At 38.0% G+C, this 22499-nt stretch overlaps 2 protein-coding genes across 2 annotated transcripts; one reads left to right on the top strand and one right to left on the bottom strand.

The window, feature by feature from the left end:
• The first annotated feature begins 7808 nt into the window (after positions 1-7808).
• Positions 7809-9444, top strand: LOC130559835 (uncharacterized). The gene is made up of 2 exons (XM_057343114.1): positions 7809-7965; positions 8726-9444. The coding sequence occupies exons 1-2, from the start codon at positions 7809-7811 to the stop codon at positions 9442-9444; spliced, it is 876 nt and encodes a 291-aa protein (XP_057199097.1).
• Positions 9445-9846: 402 nt separating this feature from the next.
• Positions 9847-21464, bottom strand: crls1 (cardiolipin synthase 1). Its single transcript, XM_057344814.1, has 7 exons — positions 20825-21464; positions 18494-18631; positions 18237-18366; positions 15470-15555; positions 15314-15382; positions 13718-13809; positions 9847-13643 (listed from the first exon to the last, which is right to left on the bottom strand). Exons 1-7 carry the CDS (start codon positions 21290-21292, stop codon positions 13553-13555), a joined length of 1074 nt encoding a protein of 357 aa, XP_057200797.1. The 5' UTR covers positions 21293-21464; the 3' UTR covers positions 9847-13552.
• Positions 21465-22499: the final 1035 nt, after the last annotated feature.

Below are 22499 nucleotides of genomic sequence, written 5' to 3'. Positions count from 1 at the left end.
GGAGGTTAATGAGTCAGAACAGCTTGCATGTGGTGGACGCGAGAGGCCTGACACACGGACGGCGTTCACTGCGCCTGCGTCTGCAAAGATGCATTACACACATTCCGTTCTAATTCTACACTTGTTGTCTTCAAAGGACACGAGCTGTAGTGTAGATTGGTGGAATCTGGGATACAACAATAAGCCGCACATCCGTCCTGCCCAAAGCCGCAGGCTATTTAAACACACAGTAGGCTGTAGTTCTGCCACTAAATGAAGCAGCCACCCTTCCGCCCAGCTATTGAAAACAGATGCTGTCGCTCGTGATGCTCGCCTCATCTCTGGACATTTCTAGCGGTCAGCGAGCGAGATGACGTGAACAACACCACACACCCGTCAAGATTCCAGGTTTTATTTGTCACATACAGGGTCGGATTATGGGTGGAGAAGAGTGACAGGAGTGATTTGTGATGGAAGGGTCTCTGCAAAAGAGAAAGTATATTTGACTGTGGTGAGACCTGCTATGTTGTATGGTTTAGAGACGGCGGCATTAACAAAAAGACGGAAGGCGGAGCTGGAGGTGGCAGAGTTGAAGATGCTGCGATTTTCTTAGGGATGGAGACGGATGATCCGCTGTGGCGACCCCTAATGGGAGCAGCCGAAAGAAAAATAAGAAGGGACGGATTATGACTTTGATGTGCCCTGGGCACGGACGTGTCAAAGGCCCCCTGGCATCACATATTTTACCACAACAGTCGTTGCACCTATGCCGAAATACACAGAACGCATCTTTGCGTCTAAAAACGCATGACACAGCGCTCAGGAATGGTTTGAAAGAGTGCAGCGAAAAACCGCGAGGGTCTCATGGCACTCTTTTGATAACAGAAATTACCATATGCCAACTTGCTATTGTTAAAAAACGCTTATGACACTTGTCCCGCCTTCGGGGACTTCTGATTGGTCCACTGCTGTGGAACTGACATTGATGAGCTGCGCTGTGTGTAAAAATGGAAATTATTTCAACTTGACACAGCGTCTTAAATCCATGGCGCTTATGTGAGAGACGCTTCAAACGGCTCGAGAGTTACAGTTAAAGTCCCAGTGAAATTCAAAATGACAATTCTTATTTTTTCATGAAATATTGCAGCGTTTATAGTAAATAGCTTACCAATGTGGGTCACTTTCTTTTTAAAATTCATGTACCCTCATAATCTTCAGTTAAAATCTGAAAAAGCACCTCCGCCCTGTAAAGACTATACATCTGAAATGACGTAAATTAGACGGCTTGGGCGGAGCATCTGTTAACTCCTCCCCTTCAACTGTCAGTCTGCTGCCAGTTTCATTTCAAATCAATGCAACAGCTGTTTTTACACATCCAATCGATTCGCACTGAAAAACACAAGCCACGCCCACTAATTTTCTCCTTTGAAAATCCGTTTCAATCGGAAATGTGTCAGAATACGGAAGTAAAAACAATTGCAACTTCCAGTTCTCAGGGACTTTAAACACATCCGTCTAGAGCATGTTTACATAGAAAAACAATATAAAAGTAGTGCAGCAGAATGGAAAAAAGTCTTATGTGTAAAATGCACAAAAAACAACACAAATAGGTTTATTTATATGTCACAGTACTCGACACCTAGATAAAAAAGCTTCTGACCTCTCCAAATCATATTACGTGGGAATTACTCCTTCCATTATTTACAATATTAATCACCAAAGCATTTAACGTTATTTTACGTAATAAAAAAAGTTGGTTTCGAAATTACTGAGAGGCATTCTTCCACAAATCCAGCTGTCTCACAAGACTGCATAACTCATTTTGTTATTTGCAATGCATTAGGATTATTTATTGGAGATGGTTAATACTTCACAAACGCTAAAAAATAATCCCACAGTATTCAGCGCTATTTTATTGAAAAAATAATAATATAAGAAATAATTATTTTATTGATAAAATAAAATAAATAAAAAATATACACATTAAATTTGCCAGGGCTCCCTGCTGATCTAGTGCCCTGGGCACGTGCGTTAATCCGTCCCTGGTCACATACACGGTTATATATGTACAGTATATACAACCAGTAGTGAAATGTAGGTCACGTCAGCTCCAAAGACTGTGCAATTATAGAATGCAAACTCAAAAGGAAAATATGAATAATATAAAGATAGCGGTATATTTATCGCTATGTATATATATATATATATATATATCGTCAATGTATGTTATCAATGCTGAAATCCTGAACCTTTACGACTTGTATAAACATGACTGCGTTGTTAAAACCCTTCATCACATTAAAACATGATGCATTCGCGTGTGGTTCAATTGTACAAAAAAACGGAATCTTTGCAAATACAGCGATGAGCCACAAGTAAATTAGTGGTTTAATGCTTTTAGGAAATGAATTTTGAATATAATTTGGAAAATATAACTAACTTTGTTTGTGATGTTTACAACAAATCTGCATTATTTTAAATGTTTTGCCAGCCTGATCTCACAGGAATTGGAAAGTATTTTAAGAGGTGGTTAGTTCATCTGAATTTGTATGATACAAGACGTAAAGAAATGAGTGATTCATTGAAAAAAGCAACAATGAAGCACCGCCCCTAAACCAAATCATGCTAAAACATATGAGATCATAGAAATTTCTAGGAATTAATCGGTATTAATAGCGACAACTGTGATAAAAATACTGAAAGGAATCCACAACTAATCTTAAATCAGTCCATCCATCACTCTTGGACAAAGTGTGAGGTGAATTTCTCTTTGATTGAAGAAGACAGACGGAGATCAGTGATGTGTTTGATGTGTTCAGCTGCTACTGTTTAACATTGACTTTAAAGTGTAATTATTCCATCTGTTCTCTGTTTAAAGACCTCCAGCTCAATGTTTTGACAGCTTTATGAGCACACTTAACTGTTAGTGAAAGATCTGAAACTTAAACAAGCCGTCACTGCACATTTAAAAGTGTCAAACACATCATTTCACCGCGGAGAGAGACTAATGTAACCCTTCATCGCCGGACTGATTTTATATCGTGTGTTCATCTTCTTAAAGGGGTCATATGGCGAGAACACGTGTTGTTCTGTGTCTTTGGTGTGTTATAAGTCACTCATGCATGTATTAGACGTGTATAATTGCAGAAATGAAAGTGTGGGAACAAAAGAGTCATTCTATGTAAAAGCGAATGCTCACCCAGACCTGCCTGAAACACCTCGTGTAGCCACACCCCCACAAATCTACATCAGTTAGTGGTCTGATTTGACTAAGACCGCCCAAATGTAGACGCAAGTAAGGTGGGCGTACCTGTCAGTACAATTGAAGAGGAACCTGATGTTCCAAATATGGTCAGAGGCGTCACATTTCCCTCACACACAACCAATCACTACGCACTGGTGAACTGGCCAATCACTTTTCAGAGCCATGAGCTTTGTTAAACATCTGCTCGTTTCAGAGAGGCGGAGCAAAGAGGAGATACAAACATGCACGGTGTGTGGAAAATACAGTGTTTATAACCTTAAATCCTGTATACACATTACATCACATCTAAAACAAACAATAATATTCCTTTTAGCCGTGTCATGTCACCCCTTTAAAATAAAAGCTTGGAATAATAATGATGTATACGTTGAACTGTCAGGTGGGTCAACTGTTTTAAAGTGACCTGCAGTTTCATGTTTTAAACAGAGATGATGATGCTAGAGAGACACGTCTACTGGATTGCATCTTAAAAAATCCTGATTGAATTTTGCATCTTTCATGTTCTGCAGGACTTCCTATAACTTCTCAAGTATTATTATAGATGTGTTTTAATGCAGAATGAAGAAACTTTGGTCTGAGATCTAAAATATGAATTCCTTAAATCCTAATGTGGTAACAGCAGTAATGTGTAACTTTCAAACTGTATATCAAACTGACATTTCATATCAAATCATATCCAACAGCGCAATGTATAAATCATTTGTATAAGCTCACAGTTTTTTAATACTAATGTTTTATGTAACCTGTAAAAAACTGTACTTTTACAGAATTTTTATGTTATTCTTTTTTTACAGATTTTCCACGTAAAATTTTTGTGTGTTTTTTGAAATATGGGGAAAACCGTTATTTTTACAGTTTATTTTACGTTATTATTTTATGTTGTTTTAAACGTTATTTTACAGAATAAAATATTTTTTCTCACATTTTAACCGTTTTTTTAACAAGATTTCGTTTTTTTCTGTTTATTTTTTAAATACGGTCAAAAACTATAAAATTACAGAATAATAGGGAAATGGGGAAAACTACTTAATATATATCCTTATATCCTATAATTTTACAGGAATTTTTTTTTCAGTTTACAGAAATTTTACAGTGTACTTGGTAACAGATCTGAGACCTAAAAACTTTCAGTCAGTTCTCTCAGACGTCTGGACTGTATGATGGTCACATTATGAAGTTTAGGCTATATTGAACAATATGTAAAGTTCAGTCAACGCAGCGCACACATTCCAGATTTGAACACAACAGTCGTCTGAATGTGAATGAAAGGATCTAATCATCAGCGTGATGAGGATTTACAGAGCAACGTGTGGAGACAAGCATTTGTTTTCACACACAATCTCATAAAAGAGGCACATTGGACTGCCAATCACCGGCTCTGAGAATGACATGACACAAAAACACAACTTTCCATTGTGTCCAAAGCCGCACATGTCCCAAAGCAGTAATGTGGACCGGGCGAGTAAATACAGCTCTCATCTCAAAACATTATTCAAATAAGAGAGGGAAAGTACAGCTTCTCAATGGATCTCAAACATGCATGATTCACACATCATCGCCACCACCGCACACACACACACACACAGAGAGAGAGAGAGAGAGAGAGAGAGAGAGAGAGAGAGAGGGGTCCCGTGAGTGTGCTGTACGGCGGGCAGGTGTCTGTGGCCGCGGGCTCGGGACGGCTGCCAGATGATTCTGTTTGGAAAGACAATAGGCCCCGTGAGGCTTCAGGTTTCCAGCCGTGCAAACAAAGACGTTACTCGACGTTACTGTATGCCAGAGGTTTGGATTTGAGCCCATTGTATCCATAAAGAAGAACTGTTAGTCAAACAATACTGTTCTTATAAAGAATGGGTCTTCCTACTGTGCTCGTGGAGCGGGAAGATTTTCAAATGATGTGGATGATACTTCATGATGCTCGTGTCACCCTCATCCTCCTTATCCTGTCTGAGTTACAGTAGAGCCTGTCATCACATCCGTTTAGAGACATTATATAAAGAGAGAGAGAGAGAGATATGAATACATATATGATGTAGGTACACATCAAAAAAATGGAATCATGTTTTTTATTATGTTATCATGTTTTAATTGTGTTAGTTAGCTGTATTTTTTTGTTTTTATGTCTTAAATCACAACAAACCAACTGCAGTTTGGTTGATATTTATTGGAATTGAAATGATCTAATAATTTCAAATAATAAAATGTATATCTAATAATACAAGTTATCTCGTTTTGGAAATAAACTCTTCATATTCTTTGATCATTCACTTACTTTTATGTCATTTTAAACCCACACAAGGTTCTTCTTCAGTGGAACACAAATGTTGACATTTTGAAGGATTTTCACATCATTTACAAAACAGGCTGTAGAGTCGGTCAAGGTATGAAAGGACAAAATAAAATAAAATACAATGAATCAGTCCATAATCAGTGAATAAATGTCATGGTTTTACAACTGCTTGTGAACAGAATCTTAGCTAACTTCATGGAAATCATTGATATCTTCATTTGATATAAACGTCATGGGACGAAGGTGTCTGTCTGGAAATAGAAGTGTCTGTTGTCATGATGGAGTATGTGCCTTCCACAAAAATACTGCAGTAACCAGCTCCATCAAAATACTGTCGTTTCTGGGGAAAAAAACGGATAAATGTGGAATACCAAAGCTTTTTCATGTATTACTATTTTAATGACAACTAGATGATATGACGGTTTTCTGGTTAAAATAATGCTTACCACGGACAAACAACTGTAAGCTTGTAAGAACTACTCTGTCTATGACTACTGTAATTAAACAGACAATTAAAAACATTACAAATAAAGTCTAACAGCAAATCATTATTTTGATCATGTGAATGAATTAACTGTGCTGAAACAAAACACAACCTCATTCAATATTCTAAATGTTACAGAAATGTAGTAGTGTAATTGTAAATGTGAATGTTGTGCATGCTTTGTGTATAAAAAGTTTTAGAATGAAGTGTGATATGATGAACAGAGAGAAATGAAACCCTGCTGCCATCTACAGACAACTGAATAACACTGAACACCTCTTAAAGGGACAGTTCTGGCATCATTTACTCACCCTCATTTCTTTGTTCTGCGAAACACAAAGGAAGATATTTGGAAGAATGTCAGTAATCAAACAGATCTCATCCCCTATTGACTCTCATAGTAGGAAAATAAAAACTATGGAAGTCAATGGGGGATGAGATCTGTTTGATTACTGACATTCTTCCAAATATCTTCCTTTGATGTCCTTCAGCAGAACAAAGAAATGAGGGTGCGAACGCAACCTGGGGGTGAGTAAATGATGCCAGAATTTTCATTTTAGGGTGAACTGCCCCTTTAATCTACAGCTAGAGTATATGAATCCTAATGTGATCCAAAAACATGAAAAAAGACCACACGCTAATTTAGAGAACAAACATAAGATGCATTCTGTGTGTGTGTGAGTTTTGCAGTGTGACTTTAAATACGTTTATTATAATTGTTTATACAATTTAATATAATCTGGTGTAAATAAAATCAGGCCAAATGACAGTTTGATAGATTTAGATAACATTTTTTTCTCTCAAACAAGTGCCAAAAAGATGTAAAACCAGCAACAGAACAGCTGATGTGTACACAACCGCTCAATCCTGAAAACTCCTCCCGAAAATCTGCCTGGAAAAATGATTCCATCCTTCTACAAAAGTTGAATCCCTTCTCTAAATACAATCTTAAAGGTTCTTTTTTTGAGCCGTATGATTTCAGAACCTATAGAATCTACAGAAGTCTTGTTGTTGTAGAAAAAGGTTCTATGAAAAGTTAAAATAGAAATGATTCTTTAAAAGTTGCTTGTCTAAAAAGTTTGTAAAACAAAACAATAGTTGTATGGCTGTGAAGAACTCTTTCTTTTTTCATTGAAATGTTAGTCCAAAGAAAGATTCAAATTCAAATGAGTGTAAATGTTCTTTAGATTTGAGACTGTAAGAGAGGTTTAGTGTTATCAGAGCGAGTGTGGGTCAGAAATGCAGGAGGAGGCAGTGAAGGCGTCTGTGGTGCCGGCCGGGTCCCTCCCTCACACCCAAAAACACTTCACTCATGACTCATGTTCACCATCCTGATGCTCGCTTCAAACCACCGTCAACATTTCTCTATTCTATAACAGTATTCTATAACTGTTTCCTCATCATCATCTCATCTTTAATTCCCCGATGTTAAGTAGCTCAAAAGCCGGATTCCACATAGATTTCAGTACAGAAGAGCCGGTGTTTTTTTCAGTTGCAGGTTGGCATCTTCTGCAGGTTTCCTCCTACTCAAACCCTGCATTCCTCATCATCCACTACAAAACAACAGAGAGAGAGAGAGAAGATCTGACCTTCATACAACCCATCCGAACTTCAGCTCTACACCTGCCTGTGAGTGCTCTTTATAAATACTTACCATTCTAATAATACTTAATATCATATTTTATTGCAGTAATGCAACAGTCTCAAGGGAATTTGTGACATTGTCACGAACTGTAATCTATTAATTCGTGTGCGTGTCATGTGTTTTGATGAACAGGTGAAGGTGAATAATGTCAGTGATGATGATGTCACAGTGTTTTCTGATGTTTCTCTGGAGTTTCTGTGGCGAACCATCATCAGATCTCACATCATTCAACATCAGTGACGCGAACACAACAACATCACCCTGTCTCATTCAGATCGGCGATGTGCCATACATTACATGTGGTATGAAAACACACATTTATACTTCACTTTGTTCTAGTTTATTTCTGTTCGGTTCTAGTCTATTCTGCTCTTTATTATACTTCGACTCGTTATACTCTCTATTTAATATAAAAATAATGTTAAAATATTAAAAAGAGTACAGACATTTTCATCTTAACAACATAAGCAAACGTCACTGCGCATGCGCACTTTTGTGACCCCAACTGAACTTCCGGTACACATTCACAAACAATAGAGCCCTGGAGATTATTTCTGATAACAATCGAAAGAAGTCGAGAAGAACAGTTCCTTGGCTAAACTTGACTCTCCGATATTTTGAATTCAGACTGCGATACCAAGCTCAACCGCTAGATGTCAGTGTACCACACGGTTTTTTAAAGTGCGACCGAACTACAGCACACATTCAACAAATTGTTTACTTAATAAAATGAACGTACAGTAAAATAATCATACAAATTAATATTAACTTAAATAAAATAGAAAAAGTTTTAATTGTTAGACGCTAGCCAAACACAAACCGTAAGTTAACTGGGGCCAGGTGCGCCGCGCGCGAGCTTCCGATGAAACGGTCTGTAAAAAGTACGCCATATTTTGTCTACAAGGTTCATTACTCTATGTTAAGTTGTTTATAGAAATGCACTGTAAACGGCTGCTGCTTCATGCATTTGTCTTTATAAAACTCCGTCATAACCGAATGGGTATTATCTTCCTTGAAACCATGAATCATGAAGAAGAAAATGAATTGCGTTTCCATATCCAGGTGAAGCTGTCTATAACTCCACCACAGAACAAAACACCATCATCCCCTGGACAACAAACACATTTAACGTCTCCACCACAGACAGCTCAACAACACCAGCAGTCGTCAATCCGTCGCCATCTGCCGTCACAACAAACACAGCAGCACCCGTTACACGACATTCATCTCCTCCGACAGAATCCACATCACACACGGACACAACTGCATCCATCAACTGTACGTTTGACCCCTGCGCTGACCTCCAGGTGACCTGCAGGTGTTCACGTGTGACATCATCAGACGCTCCCGAGAGCCTTCTGTCGGTGGCCGTTCGAGCTTTAACTCACAGCGTGGCACGAGTTGAGTGGTGTGCTCACTGTTCACCTGCGCTGCAGTATGAGGTTGTTTTCAGCCGTGGAGGTTTAACGCAGAAGACGCTGAGATTGAGTTCTGCAGCCCGTCAGGTGTTTGTGTCCGAGCTGACGGCCGAACACGTGTATCGCGTCTGCGTGCGTGCGCTTCAGGGAAGAAACTCATCAGCACCCAAATGCACTTCTGTTGAGATGGACACGAACGCAGAGCTGCGCGTGCACGTTCTTATAGTGAAGTGTGTCATCCTCACTCTGACTGTAATAACACAAACCTTCTGTCTGATCAAGCTGTGCCGAAAACAACCGGCGGAGAACCCACATCTAACCAGACTCATCTCCATTCCTAATCCTGCATTTTACAACCCATAAGAGCTTGAACACATATGTACGCGAATGAGAAATACAGGACTGAGCCAGAAACCGGACAAAGCTATCAGAAATATAATCTTAAGTCAGATATAGATCCAATATATCAATTCAAAGTGATATAAGACCCTATATAAATCAGATATAAGACCCATTAAAAAAGTATGTTGTATTTGTATTTTACATATACTGTATATATATATATATGAAGAGTTTGGTTCCAAAATGAGATAACTGCGTTTATAACATTTTTCAAAAGGCATTTTTTTTATTATGCTATCATGTTTTTATCATGTTGGTTAGCTGTATTTTTTTGTTTCTATGGCTTAAATCAAAACAAACCAACTGCAGTTTGATTGATATTTATTGGAATGCACAATAAAAAACAGGATTTTTTTAACATTTTAAAAATGGAGTTATCTCATTTTGGAACCAAACTCTTCATATATACACACGAATGCTGCATCCCAATTCACCTACTTATACTATGCACTAAAAGTATGTACTGGTTTTGTTATGGAAAAGTATATACATTTTCGTGTGTAGCGAAACATAGGCCCTGTCCCAAATGGCGCACTTCATGTGGACTTGCGGTCTCGTGGACTTAAATTGCGCATGCTCGCCAAGTCTACGAGTCCGTAGGGTGTCCCATTTGTCATGTTTACGCTCTGAAGTGTGCTCATCAGCGACCCCTTTGTGCCCTTGATGCGGTCTTCGGCGAAGCCCGCACTGCAGCAGGCTCCACACAACTTACAACCCAGAAGTCCTTGCGAACGCCCAATCACAGAATGGATGGGAGGAGTGTCATGGATGTCAGACATATACGTATAAACATGACGGATACATTGCTAAATGTGTTTTGATAAAATTCAAAATTAATTTCTTATTCAACATTATTGCTTATTTATTTTCTATTAAGCCAGCTATTCAAGAATAAAAACTTTTAATGCAGTGCATTTTCTTAAAGGCGGGGTGTCAGATTTCTCTGAGCCGTTGCTGATGTTCAAATCACCAAATCAAACACACCCCTACCCCCATCTTACGCTTTCGTCAGCGCTCGGCTCGACTAATGTCCGTCCTGTTCACTGTGCACCTTACTGCTGATGGGCTACAAGGTTGTTTAGGTACTCGGCCCGACTCAGTTGTCTAAAGCGTAATTCGGAAATCGGTTACCCCGCCTTTAAGGTAATAAGCCATGTTTTGTTGTAGATTTATATCTAGTTGTTTCTGGGTTCTGTAAAGCTGAACAACACAGCTTCTGTATTACAGAGATATATGAAATAACAACATATATGCATATGAAGAACACATTATGCACATTAAGTATAGTATATACAAATAAATAAATATACATAAGCAGTTGTATTTACAAACATAACTTTCTATTGCATAATGCTAGGGTGGCATATCAACATATGAAATACAGAAGAATAAAAACAGGCAGCTCCTGTCCCAATTCTCCCAAATAACAACAATGGTTCAAGTGTGGCCGACTTCACGCGGCGCTGCGCAGACTGATCAGCGAATGACAACAAAGTACCGCGAGAGTGATTAGAAAGCACCGCTTGCTCTTTCCAGCGTGATGACCTCAAGTCTGTCCCAAAATGCACTCCCATGTACCCTTATGGACTCGTGCCTAGTGCCCTATAGGTCTGCACTTACTGACGTCACCAAGTGTGGACTCAGAGGAGGTCCTCAAGACCGGAGTGCGCCATTTGGGACAGGGCCAAACAGGAAACGGAAGTGGCCGTTGTTGCCTAGACAACATTGTGGCCATTAACTGTCACACACATCAAATACACCTCTTCTTTCCATTGAAGTATGTATTCATTCATTGTTTCATATGTGATGTTAAAGGCGCAGTTGTTGATTAACAGCGGCCACTAGCGTTGTATTATAGATTTGCCACGAATCGCTCAGTCCAAACACGACGGTGGCCACCACAGTACAAAAAGATGTCGTTCTCATGTTGACGCAGAGAAGAGATTTTGCGAGCATTAGAAAGACTGTAGAAAGAGCAATGACTTATGTATTACATAAAATAAAAGGTATGTGGATTTTAAGTTTAAAAAGAAGGATAAAAGTCAGGCAGGAGCTAGGACCTGCGCTAATATTATAAAGACTTTACAGCAGAGACACGGTAGGACTGAGGCTTTTAGCAGATATGTACTCACAGATATCTATGGAGATACTTTCCAGCAGAGAGACGTTGGAGAGAAAGATCGTCTAAGAATCACCCCCGAGGAGGTTGCTTTGATTCGGATCAGTATGTGAGTAATATGCTAACATACCAAGATATGTTGTTGTTGTAATATTAGATGTGTGACGGAGCAGTTTTGAGCGTCATTGTTTATCTGGAACCGCTCTAATATTGTACTCGTCCAGATACTGAAGAGAGAGAGTTTCTGCCTGAAATCTACTTTTGATATTGAGATTTTATTTCCATATTTAATTTGTTTACTTACATATACACTATTTTATATTTCATTCTATATTTATGCCTTACTCAGCACCTTAGTTAAAAAAAATTTTTTAATCTCATGTTTGTACTTAATGTATGTCTTTTGTTATATGTTCAATGCTTTGGCAATATTGTAAGAACACGCAATCATGCCAATAAAGTACCTTGAAATTGAAAATTGAAATTGAGAGAGAGCGCTGGAGCTGAAACTGGAGAGCGAGCAAGAGCGCGTTTGACTCTTTTACTCGATGAATAAACGTTCAGTTAATCCGCGGGTCACATGCGTTCCGCCCCGGAGCACGATCCGTACGGATCATCCCGCGATCCGTTTCACCACGATACAGCAGAGAGGAAGAGGAAACGCGCGTTGTAGAGTTGTTTGTTCGTTTAGGGCTGCTGTACAAAACATGGCGGCGAATTCAATGCATGTAGGCCCGCTCTGTATGTAGATATAAACATCTTATTCTAAGGTATTACAAACATAACAGTTCATTACGTAAGGTCTTTATACACCTCTGAAGAAATAGTTTTGTGTATTATATTGTATTTCTATCAATAGATCCTCCTAAAAAAGCCGTATTGTTCCTTTAACTCTGTGCTTATATTCATTAATTTACTGACGCATCAGTTATTGAATTTTATTAATGCAGTGGAGCGTCACTTAACTCCGCCTACTCGCGGTGAGAACATGCATCATTCTGCACTTCCAATTTCTACCGGAAGTAGTACACCATCTGGGAATCTTTGGAGTACTCTTTTCAACATACTACGATTTGGGACACACTAATTCTATTTTCGAATACTCTTTAGGACGGATAGTATGCGGATTGGTACGCAGCAGAGTCCTTTGCCTATAGACGGTTTCATCTTAACAAAAACAAACGTTACTGCGCATGCGCACTTTTGTGACCCCATCCAACTTCCGGTACACCTTCAAAAACAATAGAGCACCTGTAATTATTTCTGATAACAATCAAAAGAAACCGAGAAGAACAGTTCCTTGGCTAAACTAGACTCTCAAATATTAAGAATTCAGACTGCGATACCAAGCTCAACAGCTAGATGTCAGTGTACCACACGGTTTCTTTAAATGCGACCGAACTACAGAACACATTCAACAAATTGTTTATTTAATAAAATGAACATACAACAAAATTCAACAAATCGTTTATTTAATACAATTATTATACAATAAATTAATATTAACATAAATGATATAAAGTTATATTAGATACTAGCCAAACACAAACCGGAAGTTAACTGGGGGTCAGGCGCGCACGCGTGCTTCCGATGAAACAGTATATAAGGCTCTATATTAAATTAATCTCTTTGCGCATGAATATAAGTCAATGGAACAGAAAGTGTAGTGTGATGGTTTCTACAGTCAACCGTCTAACTTGAAACATGTACCTGTACAAACATTAAACATTGCATTTGATCTTGATTTTTATTCTGAAAATCGCCTTTGAGTTGATTAAAAGTGATTAAAAAAAAAAAACACTTCTTGTGAAGCTGAAAGGCATGATAACAGGTGACATCACGTGATTTAAATACAGTCATGAAAATAACTTCTGTCTTTATACAGATGTTGGCTACAAAACGCTGCAGAGTTTGAAGAGAGAGAGGGATTCTCCACAGATGATCATTGAATTATTTGGTGTTGTTCAGCACCTCAACAGTCTTTTTACCGTAATGATAGTAGCTGTATCCAGACGCTGTGGTGGTCAGTGCAGTAATGTACCTGTGAACAAGTGTAAGACACGTGTTTGATTGTGTTGACGTTAGTGGCGATTAGTGCTGAAGTGAGACTCTTACCACAGCGAGTGCAGTAAAACACTGTCAGTGAAGTGAAACACAGGAGCCGACAGAGACGCCGCCACCAGAAATAACTGAACCGCAGTGTTGATCTGAAAAATACACACACTTGAATACAAAACCACAAACAACTCAAAATAATCCATTCATCCTTAGAAATAAACAACAAGCCGCCTTCACTTGTGACAATGAACAACAGCGCTTTAATCTCCTAAAAAAAGATTTCTTTCATTTTTTTTAAATGACACTGTGATTCATAAAACAACATTAGTAAACATTATGAATGACAGAAATGAAAGTCTTGTTGATGTATACTGCACATGTCGACCGTCATTTATTTCTGAAAGCAAGAGAAAACGTTTTTAAAGAAGTGGTTCACTTTAAAATTAAAATGATAATTCACTCAGTCACGTGTCATACGAGCCGTCCGTGTGTTTGTTTCTTCGGTGGGAAACAAATTGAGGGTTGTGAGGAAAGCTATCCAGGGTTCTTCTCCATATAATGCACTTAAACGGGGGGCTGTTGGTCCAAATTTCAGTTTCATCGCAGCTTCAAAAAGCTCTAAACGACACCAGCCGATGAATAAGGGTGTTGTCCAGCCAAACGATTGGTAATTTTCCAAGAAAACTAAAAAATGATATACTTTTTAAACATAAATATATGGCTTGCTCTGCATCAGCGATGCACGACCACGACTTCTGTATTACGCAGTCATGTTGGAAAGGTCAAGCGTGACGTAGATTTCAACAGATTTAAACATCCCGGATACTCACACGAACTGACCATTTTAAACAATAATCTTTAAACAATAAACTCTTCTTTCTCCACAATCATAAACGCTGGGTCAGAACCTCCGCTTGTGTCACGCGTGATCTTTCCAACCTGATAACAGAGTGCGTGAAGTTGTGGACGCACCTACATATATTCATGTTTAAAAGTTTATAATTTTTTCGTTTTCTTGTAAAATGAGTAATGGTTTGGCAAGACAACACACTTATTCATCAGCTGGTGTCATGCAGTGTTGGGTAAGTTACTCTGAAAAAGTAATGAATTACTAGTAACTAATGACATATTCAATAGTGTAATTAGATTACTGTACAGATGACTCTCTCCAAAAAGTATTTAATTACTTAATACTAATTACTTTCTATATCCTACATCAACCATGATTAGTTAAGTGATTCAAGGATAGACATGAAACGACTTAATTCATTAAAATAAATAATATTAAACTACATAAAGTACTCATATTAACTGACCAAAGTATACAGACCCCCGTTTAAGTGCATTATATAGAGAAGAACCCTGGAAAGCTTTCCTCAAAAGCCTCAATTTGTTTTCCACAGAAGAAATAAACACAATGCACACAATGAAATGCATTGACGCAATAATAAAAAACACCCAACAGTGTTTTCATCATGAAATTATAATTTTAAAGTGAACTACTCCTTTAAGTTTTGATCTCTAAGGGTTACAGTAGGCTATGTTTCCAAGATTTAAAATTCAGGGAAAACACAGATTCTTTATGACGTGACCCATGCACAAATATGGATTACGACACAGCATCTGAGGTGAGGACAAAGATAAACGTCTGACCTTGCTGATGAGCGTTGGTTTTAAGCGAGCCGTTGTGTAGCAGGGATTGAAGAATTTACTGAGTGTGACCTGAACACACAAGACAAGAAAACATGATTCTTTCACAAACACAAACCACTGATAACTCATGACACAAATCACCGATAACACACTTACTGGTGCAGGAACGGTTTTATATCTGACATAGAAAACAGCAGCGATCAGCGCCACATCTCGACATATCACCAGTGCTGTCAGAGGAACTTTAAAAGAGACCAGACGAGACGTTTAGAGACAGAAAACATCTGAAGAGCTCGGTGATGATGATGACGTACCGATGACGTAACAATCTTAAATACATGCAGCATCACAAACATCAGGGGCCGGATTCACAAAACTGTTCTTAAGACAAAATATAAGATTGTTCTTAAAATAAATTATAGGAAGTTCGTAAGAATGCTCGTAAGTGCGATTCTCAAACATTTCTTAAAACGTTCTCAAATATTTTCTTAAAGGGATAGATCATCCAAAAATGAAAATTCTGTCATCATTTACTCACCCTCGTGTAATTTCATACCTGTATAAATGACTTTGTGCCGATGAACACAGAGAAAGATATTTGGAAGAATGTTAGTCATTTTCAGTTAAGTGACATCATTGACTGCCATAGTAGGAAATATTAAATAGTAGTCAAAGGTGCCCGAGAACTCTTTGTTTTCCTAAATTCTTCAAAATATCTCACTTTGTCTTCAACAGAACAAAAAAGATACATTTTTTTTCCTACTATGGTAGTGGATGATGTCCCAGAACTGAAAATTGCGAACATTCTTCTAAATATCTTTCTCTGTGTTCATCGGAACAAAGAAATGTATACAGGTTTGAAACAACCTGAGGATTAGTGCTGCGATTACGTCGACTACTAAAATACGTCGACGTGCGTGACATATGCGTCGACGCTTCGTATTATTTACGTTTATCTGCTGTAATAGCAGTTTCTGTTCCCGGGCGTGTGTAAGTTAATCAGCAGAACAAGAGAAAGTATAATTCACCCGACAAAAAGCGATCGAGAGCCTCGGACGCAGTAAGTTAGTGAATGGACGGAGGAATTCCCCCTAACGTTACCCCCGGAATGCAATCATCACAGCATGGACACGCAATCACAAACGGAAGGAGAGGGGCACGTAGATGTAGACTTTCATAATAAATTACTTTATTTTAACACTACGATTTACATTAATGATTTACATTAACGCCATTGTACTAGTGTAAATTAGTGTATGTGAACCTTTGCAGATTGTGACCCTGCTTAAATTACTCTTAAGCTTCAAAAAGGACAAACTATCATGAAACCACCAATGTACTTTTATGTCATTCGATAGCTTTATGCGAGGAATAAACCATAGCATAATGAAGAAACTCTGACCTCCGCTGGTGCCGTCTGTCAATCTCCTGTCAGCATGCGTGTGTACGGTGACGGTCAGGACGCTACTCTTTCCAACATGTTCCAATGTTTTCATTTTTCGTCATAATGACAAGATGATAGTCTATGGTTTTGTTTAAAATGTATTTTGCTAGAGACCGTGAGTTAACGTTACTCGATGAGTATAGCTTAGCTTATTAGAAGCACTGGAAGCGGTCTGAATATGTTGCGTCTTCATACGAAAAAACTCTTTTTAAACCTCTGATTTAACTGTATACTGTCGGATTGATGCAACGCACTATGTGTTAAACATGTAACACATCATCTCTTCTCGTTGTGTTCTAACTATTATTTACTTTGGGGAGCAAAATGATCCCCGGGACTTCAGAAGGAGTAGGTGCTTTAAGCGCATCATTGTGCGTCCGGGATGCGCATAACTGTAAATAACGAAGCGAATGCATTAAGAGCATCATTCTGCGCTTCTGAGTTCAGGATGCGCGGGCTCGCTTTAACGCCACTCTGCAATAGAGTCGTTTATACGGTCATAGTTTTGTACAATAAACCGAGACAGATAGTAGTATTTTACTTTTACTCATATATCATGCTCTAGTTTTAATGTTTTTACATTTACATTTAGTCATTTAGCACACGCTTTTATCCAAAGCGACCTACAGATGAGGGAAACAATGGAAGCAACTGGAACAACATAAGGACAACAAAAAGCATAAGTGCAATAAAACATTTTTTTACCTTTAATACAGTACTTAAGTACATAAAAAATCAGTATTTTTTTACTTTTAAAATTAAAACTACTTAATTAAAAGAAGATGGTGATTTTAATATAAACACGGATTAAAATGTTAAAACAACAATATTTATTTATAAAATGTAATGGAGTAAAAAGTATGATTTGCTTTATAATGTAAGAAAATACTAGAACTTATTGTTTATTTGCAAAGTTTGCCAAAGGATTAATCCAAGAAATCTTTATTAGATTAAAAAAAAATAATAATCGTTAGATTAGTCGACTAACCGAAAAAATAAACGTTAGATTAGTCGACAATTAAAATAATCGTTAGTTGCAGCCCTACTGAGGATGAGAAAATGATGACAGAATTTTCATTTTTGGATGAACTGTTCCTTTAAGAACATTTTAATTTTTGTCGTAAGAATAAAATAATATGTTTATCTATACAATTTACTGTATGTGTGTAACAAGCACATCGCATTCTTGTATAGCATATATATATATATTAGCATGTGATGTGTTAAACAGCATTCTCTGTTTTGAGTCACTTTGTTCCAGAATAATGTAAAAAACACTCAACCGCGAGGCTATCTTAATTTTAATATGATATTACGACAGCTTTTGTTTTGAGAATTTGGATTCTTCTCATTTTCTTCCTAAAATCAATCTTGAGTACATTTTTAAGAACCGTCTTAAGAAGTTTTTTTTCGGGAATACATAACATTCCTATTCCACATCACAAGAGATTCTTTAACATCTGGTAAGAAGTATTTCACCTGGTATGAGATGTGCATATGTCAGACTAACATACAGCACACTGATGAGAATCTTATCAGCCAATGGATCCAAAGCACTGCCAAGAGCTGATTTCTGATTGGGCCAATTACGTGCGATGTAACCGTCCATCTGAAATTAAAAACACAGACACTATGAAGACAACAAACATTTTTATCAACCAGCAAACGTCAAGTAAACCGTTTGTATTTTTGCTTTATTTCTATGTTGATCCATGACAAGGTTTTTTGTGTCTCACCAAATCCGTTGCTCCAGCCAGAACAAACAGTCCCAGAGACACGTGAAAATACTGCTCCATGATTAAATATCCCAGAAGCGGAGACAACAGAATCCGAGCCACGCACAGATAGTTAGGGATCGTCCACGGATTCTCATACTGTCAATAAATGACACAAATACATGAGCATATTTCACTCAATTCAAACTTATTTTCACAATTTAGCAGTGTTACAATGCAGCTCATATGTAAACTGTATGCATATAAACAAATGAAATGCATTGATGCAAAAGCAAAGCATTTGACTGTAAAAGCTATCAAATACTGGGAATAAAATAAAAAGTTAAGAATGAACAGAACAGAGACTGAGCCTGCATCTAAATACCCCCACTTGTGGTCTTGGCCGCTTGAGAGCGCATGCATGCGACAGGAAGTAAGAGTGCAAGTCTGTCCAATGTCTTAAAAACGCCAAAGTGCAGTGCCCTTAAAGTAGGGCTGGGCGATATGGCAAAAAAGTAAACTCGATAGTTTTTTTTCTATATTGATCGATAACGATATTTATTTCGATATATATTTAATTACAAAACTGTATTTAAAATAATCTATTTTAAATACAGTTTATTAACAAAAGTTAACCTTTAACCAGTTAAAATTCAATTAAATTAATGCACTGTTGCAACACAGAGGATATTAGGCCATAAACAACATGTACCAGTTCATTCAGTCTCATTTTGACTCAATTGACTCGTTAAGTAAAGGGAGTGTTCATTCAGTACATTCAACCAATGAAAGGGCTCCGTTACTGCGTACATTCGAACGCCTAATGGTTGTGGCCTAATGGTTAGAGTGGCCTAATGGTTAGAGAGTCGGACTCATGACCAGAAGGTTGCCGGTTCGATTCCCAGGGCCGGCGGGTAACAACTGAGGTGCCCTTGAGCAAGGCACCTGACCCCTACTTGCTCCCCGGGCGCTGCAGTGATAGCTGCCCACTGCTCCGGGGGTACGTGTGTTCACTACTCTCTGGATGGGTTAAATGCAGAGGTCACATTTCGTTGCCTTGTACATGTGCAATGACAATAAATTGAATCTAAATCTAAAATCTATTGGCTCAGCACCTGCGCACATACATAACGCTGCAATAATGTCTTGCTCGAGTAGTGGGTTTTATTCAATGCATTCAGTGAGCCTTAGTCTTTCAAAAAGACATCTCACATAAACTGTAGTACATTTCTTTAATCATGCAAGCATCTTACATACAAGGTTAAATATTTTAATGTGCACACAAACTCACTTCATTACATCTCTGATCTGTACAGGGCAGCGCTGGTTTGTTTCATAAGCACCAGCTCATGTTAGCAGATATGTTAACGATGGATATAAAAACGTTTGTGCTTGAGTTTCGAAGTAACTTGCTTGCAATTGCGCCTCACATTTTTTTTTGTTTAACCGGCGATTGCGAAAAAAAATAAGACACTTGATAAACCGCGTGATGACAACTCGAGGTTAGTTTCACCTTTGTTTCCGCTTCCAGTAATGTTTTCCTCGCCAAGTGCAGTATGAAATGGACTTTGTACTTTGACGCGCATGATAAAAGATGCACGCTGACTGACTGTTGTTGCGTTTATTTCTGCGTTCTGTTAGACTGTAAGATTAATCCATATCGAGTCAAAATGCCAATAGCTTATCATCGTTTTTGAAATACATTCTATCGCGATTCGATATGATATCGTTTATCGGCACAGCCCTACCTTAAAGCACACTTAACCCGCACTATAAAGTCAAATGTATCCCATCATGCATCACGTTCTGGATACATTATGAGACTTTTTGGCCGGGTCTCACGACATGTTGCACATAGCTTTCCAGTGTAAGTTATACAACTACTTTTTAAGGTTATATCTTTATTTATTCTATGTTTAGCTAACACGTGTTTTTCTTTTGTTTTTGCTTTTTTGGGTTCAGCTGCTTTGATACAATACATGTTTGCACTTGGCTAAGTGTGTCCCATCGGGTTAGTGTAATACTACATGCTCACTTGGGATCTTCACGCCTAGAACACTAGGGACAAAAACAGGAAATACGTCATGCAAGTAGTCAAGTGGTCAAGTGCAAAGACAGCAAGTAGGGGTATTCGGATGCAGCCAGATATTCGTGATTTTTTCTTTCTCTTGTTTATAATGTCATGTTAAAAGTCCATTTCATTATAGTTATTTTATCCTTTACACAACACATTCAACATTATGATATTTCTTGTTTTATGTCTAATGGAACACACTCACGCCAATCAATCAGAAACAGAATAGAAACAGACAGATAAGAGCACGTATACTTTAACCTGAATGATTTTCTCACCAGCTCTTTAAACTGGAAATGTCGCTCATTATTTGGAGGTGAAGATGACGAAACTCTTTCATCTTCATCTGTTTCCCTTCGATCCTGTTGTGAAGCTTCCTTTCTCGGTGCTTTAGTACAAAATCCATTTGAAGCACGTGGACTGAAGCCAGAAGTCAGACCTCGAGAGTTGAACAGCTGCACGCGAAGACTGTAGTGATGATCATGCAGTTTCGATCGACATATAACAGATGTCAGAAGTTCAGAGCTGTGATTTCTTCCTCTGTGAAGGTTCCCATCTGACGGTGAAGTGAATCCAGCGGGTGTACAGGTGTGAATGATCCCGGTCTTCAGACATCTGGTGTTTTCCAGCTGTATGTTTGGAGATATTTTAGAAAAGCGACACCTGACAGCAGGGTTGACACTCAATCTGTGTAAGTGCCCTTTAGCACAAGCCAGCAAACTGTTTTTACAAGCTGCCCGAAACATGTCAGCCGTTTAAACTCAATGAAACCTAACGCACACAGATCTCTTCAACTCGACTGAACGTGTCGATCCGTGCATGTTTACCGCCAACTACTTCATTTTCTCAATATTTCACAGAAACACAAACGACCCACATGTTTCTTGACCAGCCGTTTTTATTTCTTCTTCTTTTTCGGTTTTGTGGCGGGAAGGACCAACGTAAAGGCGCATTATCGCCACCTACTGTGTTGGAGTGCCAACACAAATTTAAAGATTTTCATGTTAATAATATTTCAATCTTCTACATTCTCTTAATCAACCCTGTTCTTTTAAGATAAAGAAATAAACTCTCTATTCCATAAGTGTACATATGTTTTAAAAGCTTTAGTTCGTGCACTTCCCTCTTTCTTCATTATTTCTCGCTCATTGGAATACTTTTGACAAACGCAAATACCGACTCTTCTAATCCGCAGTGCTCACATAATCCTGTTGGGTGTTTATTTAATATTTTTAGAGTTTTATTCATTTTAGTAGGCTATGTCCAAACCTTAACCTTGGTAGAATATTTTCCTCTTTAGTTAGTGCTTCTTGTTTTCCTCCCTACCCCTTCTCTTCTTGTTGGATTTCATAAAATTGACGTCCTGTATTACCTGTATCCCATTTATGTTTCCATTGCTTATTGGCATGTGCTTTAATTACTGCTTTTGCTTCGTATTTACCAAATGAGATTAATGATGTCCTCCTGTTCAAAAGCCTTTTTTGCTAATCCACCTTCTCATTTCCATTAATCCCCCTATGAGAATCCACATAAATATTATCATGACATTCATATTCTTAAATCTATACAGATTTTCATATATCTCATTTACTATATCTTGTCTACTCTGAGATGTGAACGATTGCAATGATTGTAATGCAGAACACGAATCTGAACAAAGTATAACCTTTTTAATTCGAGTCCCTCTATCCACTGTAGTGCTGTGGCTATTGCCATCATCTCTGCTGTATATACTGATAAATGATCTGATGTTCTCCTATTAACAAAAATATTTAAAGATGGAATACTAAAAGCAAAACCTGTTCTCCCTGTATTAGGGTCTTTAGATCCATCAGTAAATGTTCAGTTTGTAGTCTATCCTCAGCCACAATGTTTCCAGGCTCACCTGAATCCCCATGCATATGACCCTTTTTTCTACTACTTCATTTGCCTCTTGTATTTTTCTTGTAATGT

The sequence above is a fragment of the Triplophysa rosa genome, linkage group LG10 (genome assembly GCF_024868665.1).
Source record: "Triplophysa rosa linkage group LG10, Trosa_1v2, whole genome shotgun sequence".
Taxonomy (NCBI): Eukaryota; Metazoa; Chordata; class Actinopteri; order Cypriniformes; family Nemacheilidae; genus Triplophysa; species Triplophysa rosa.
This window is presented reverse-complemented; position numbering and strand designations above follow the sequence as displayed.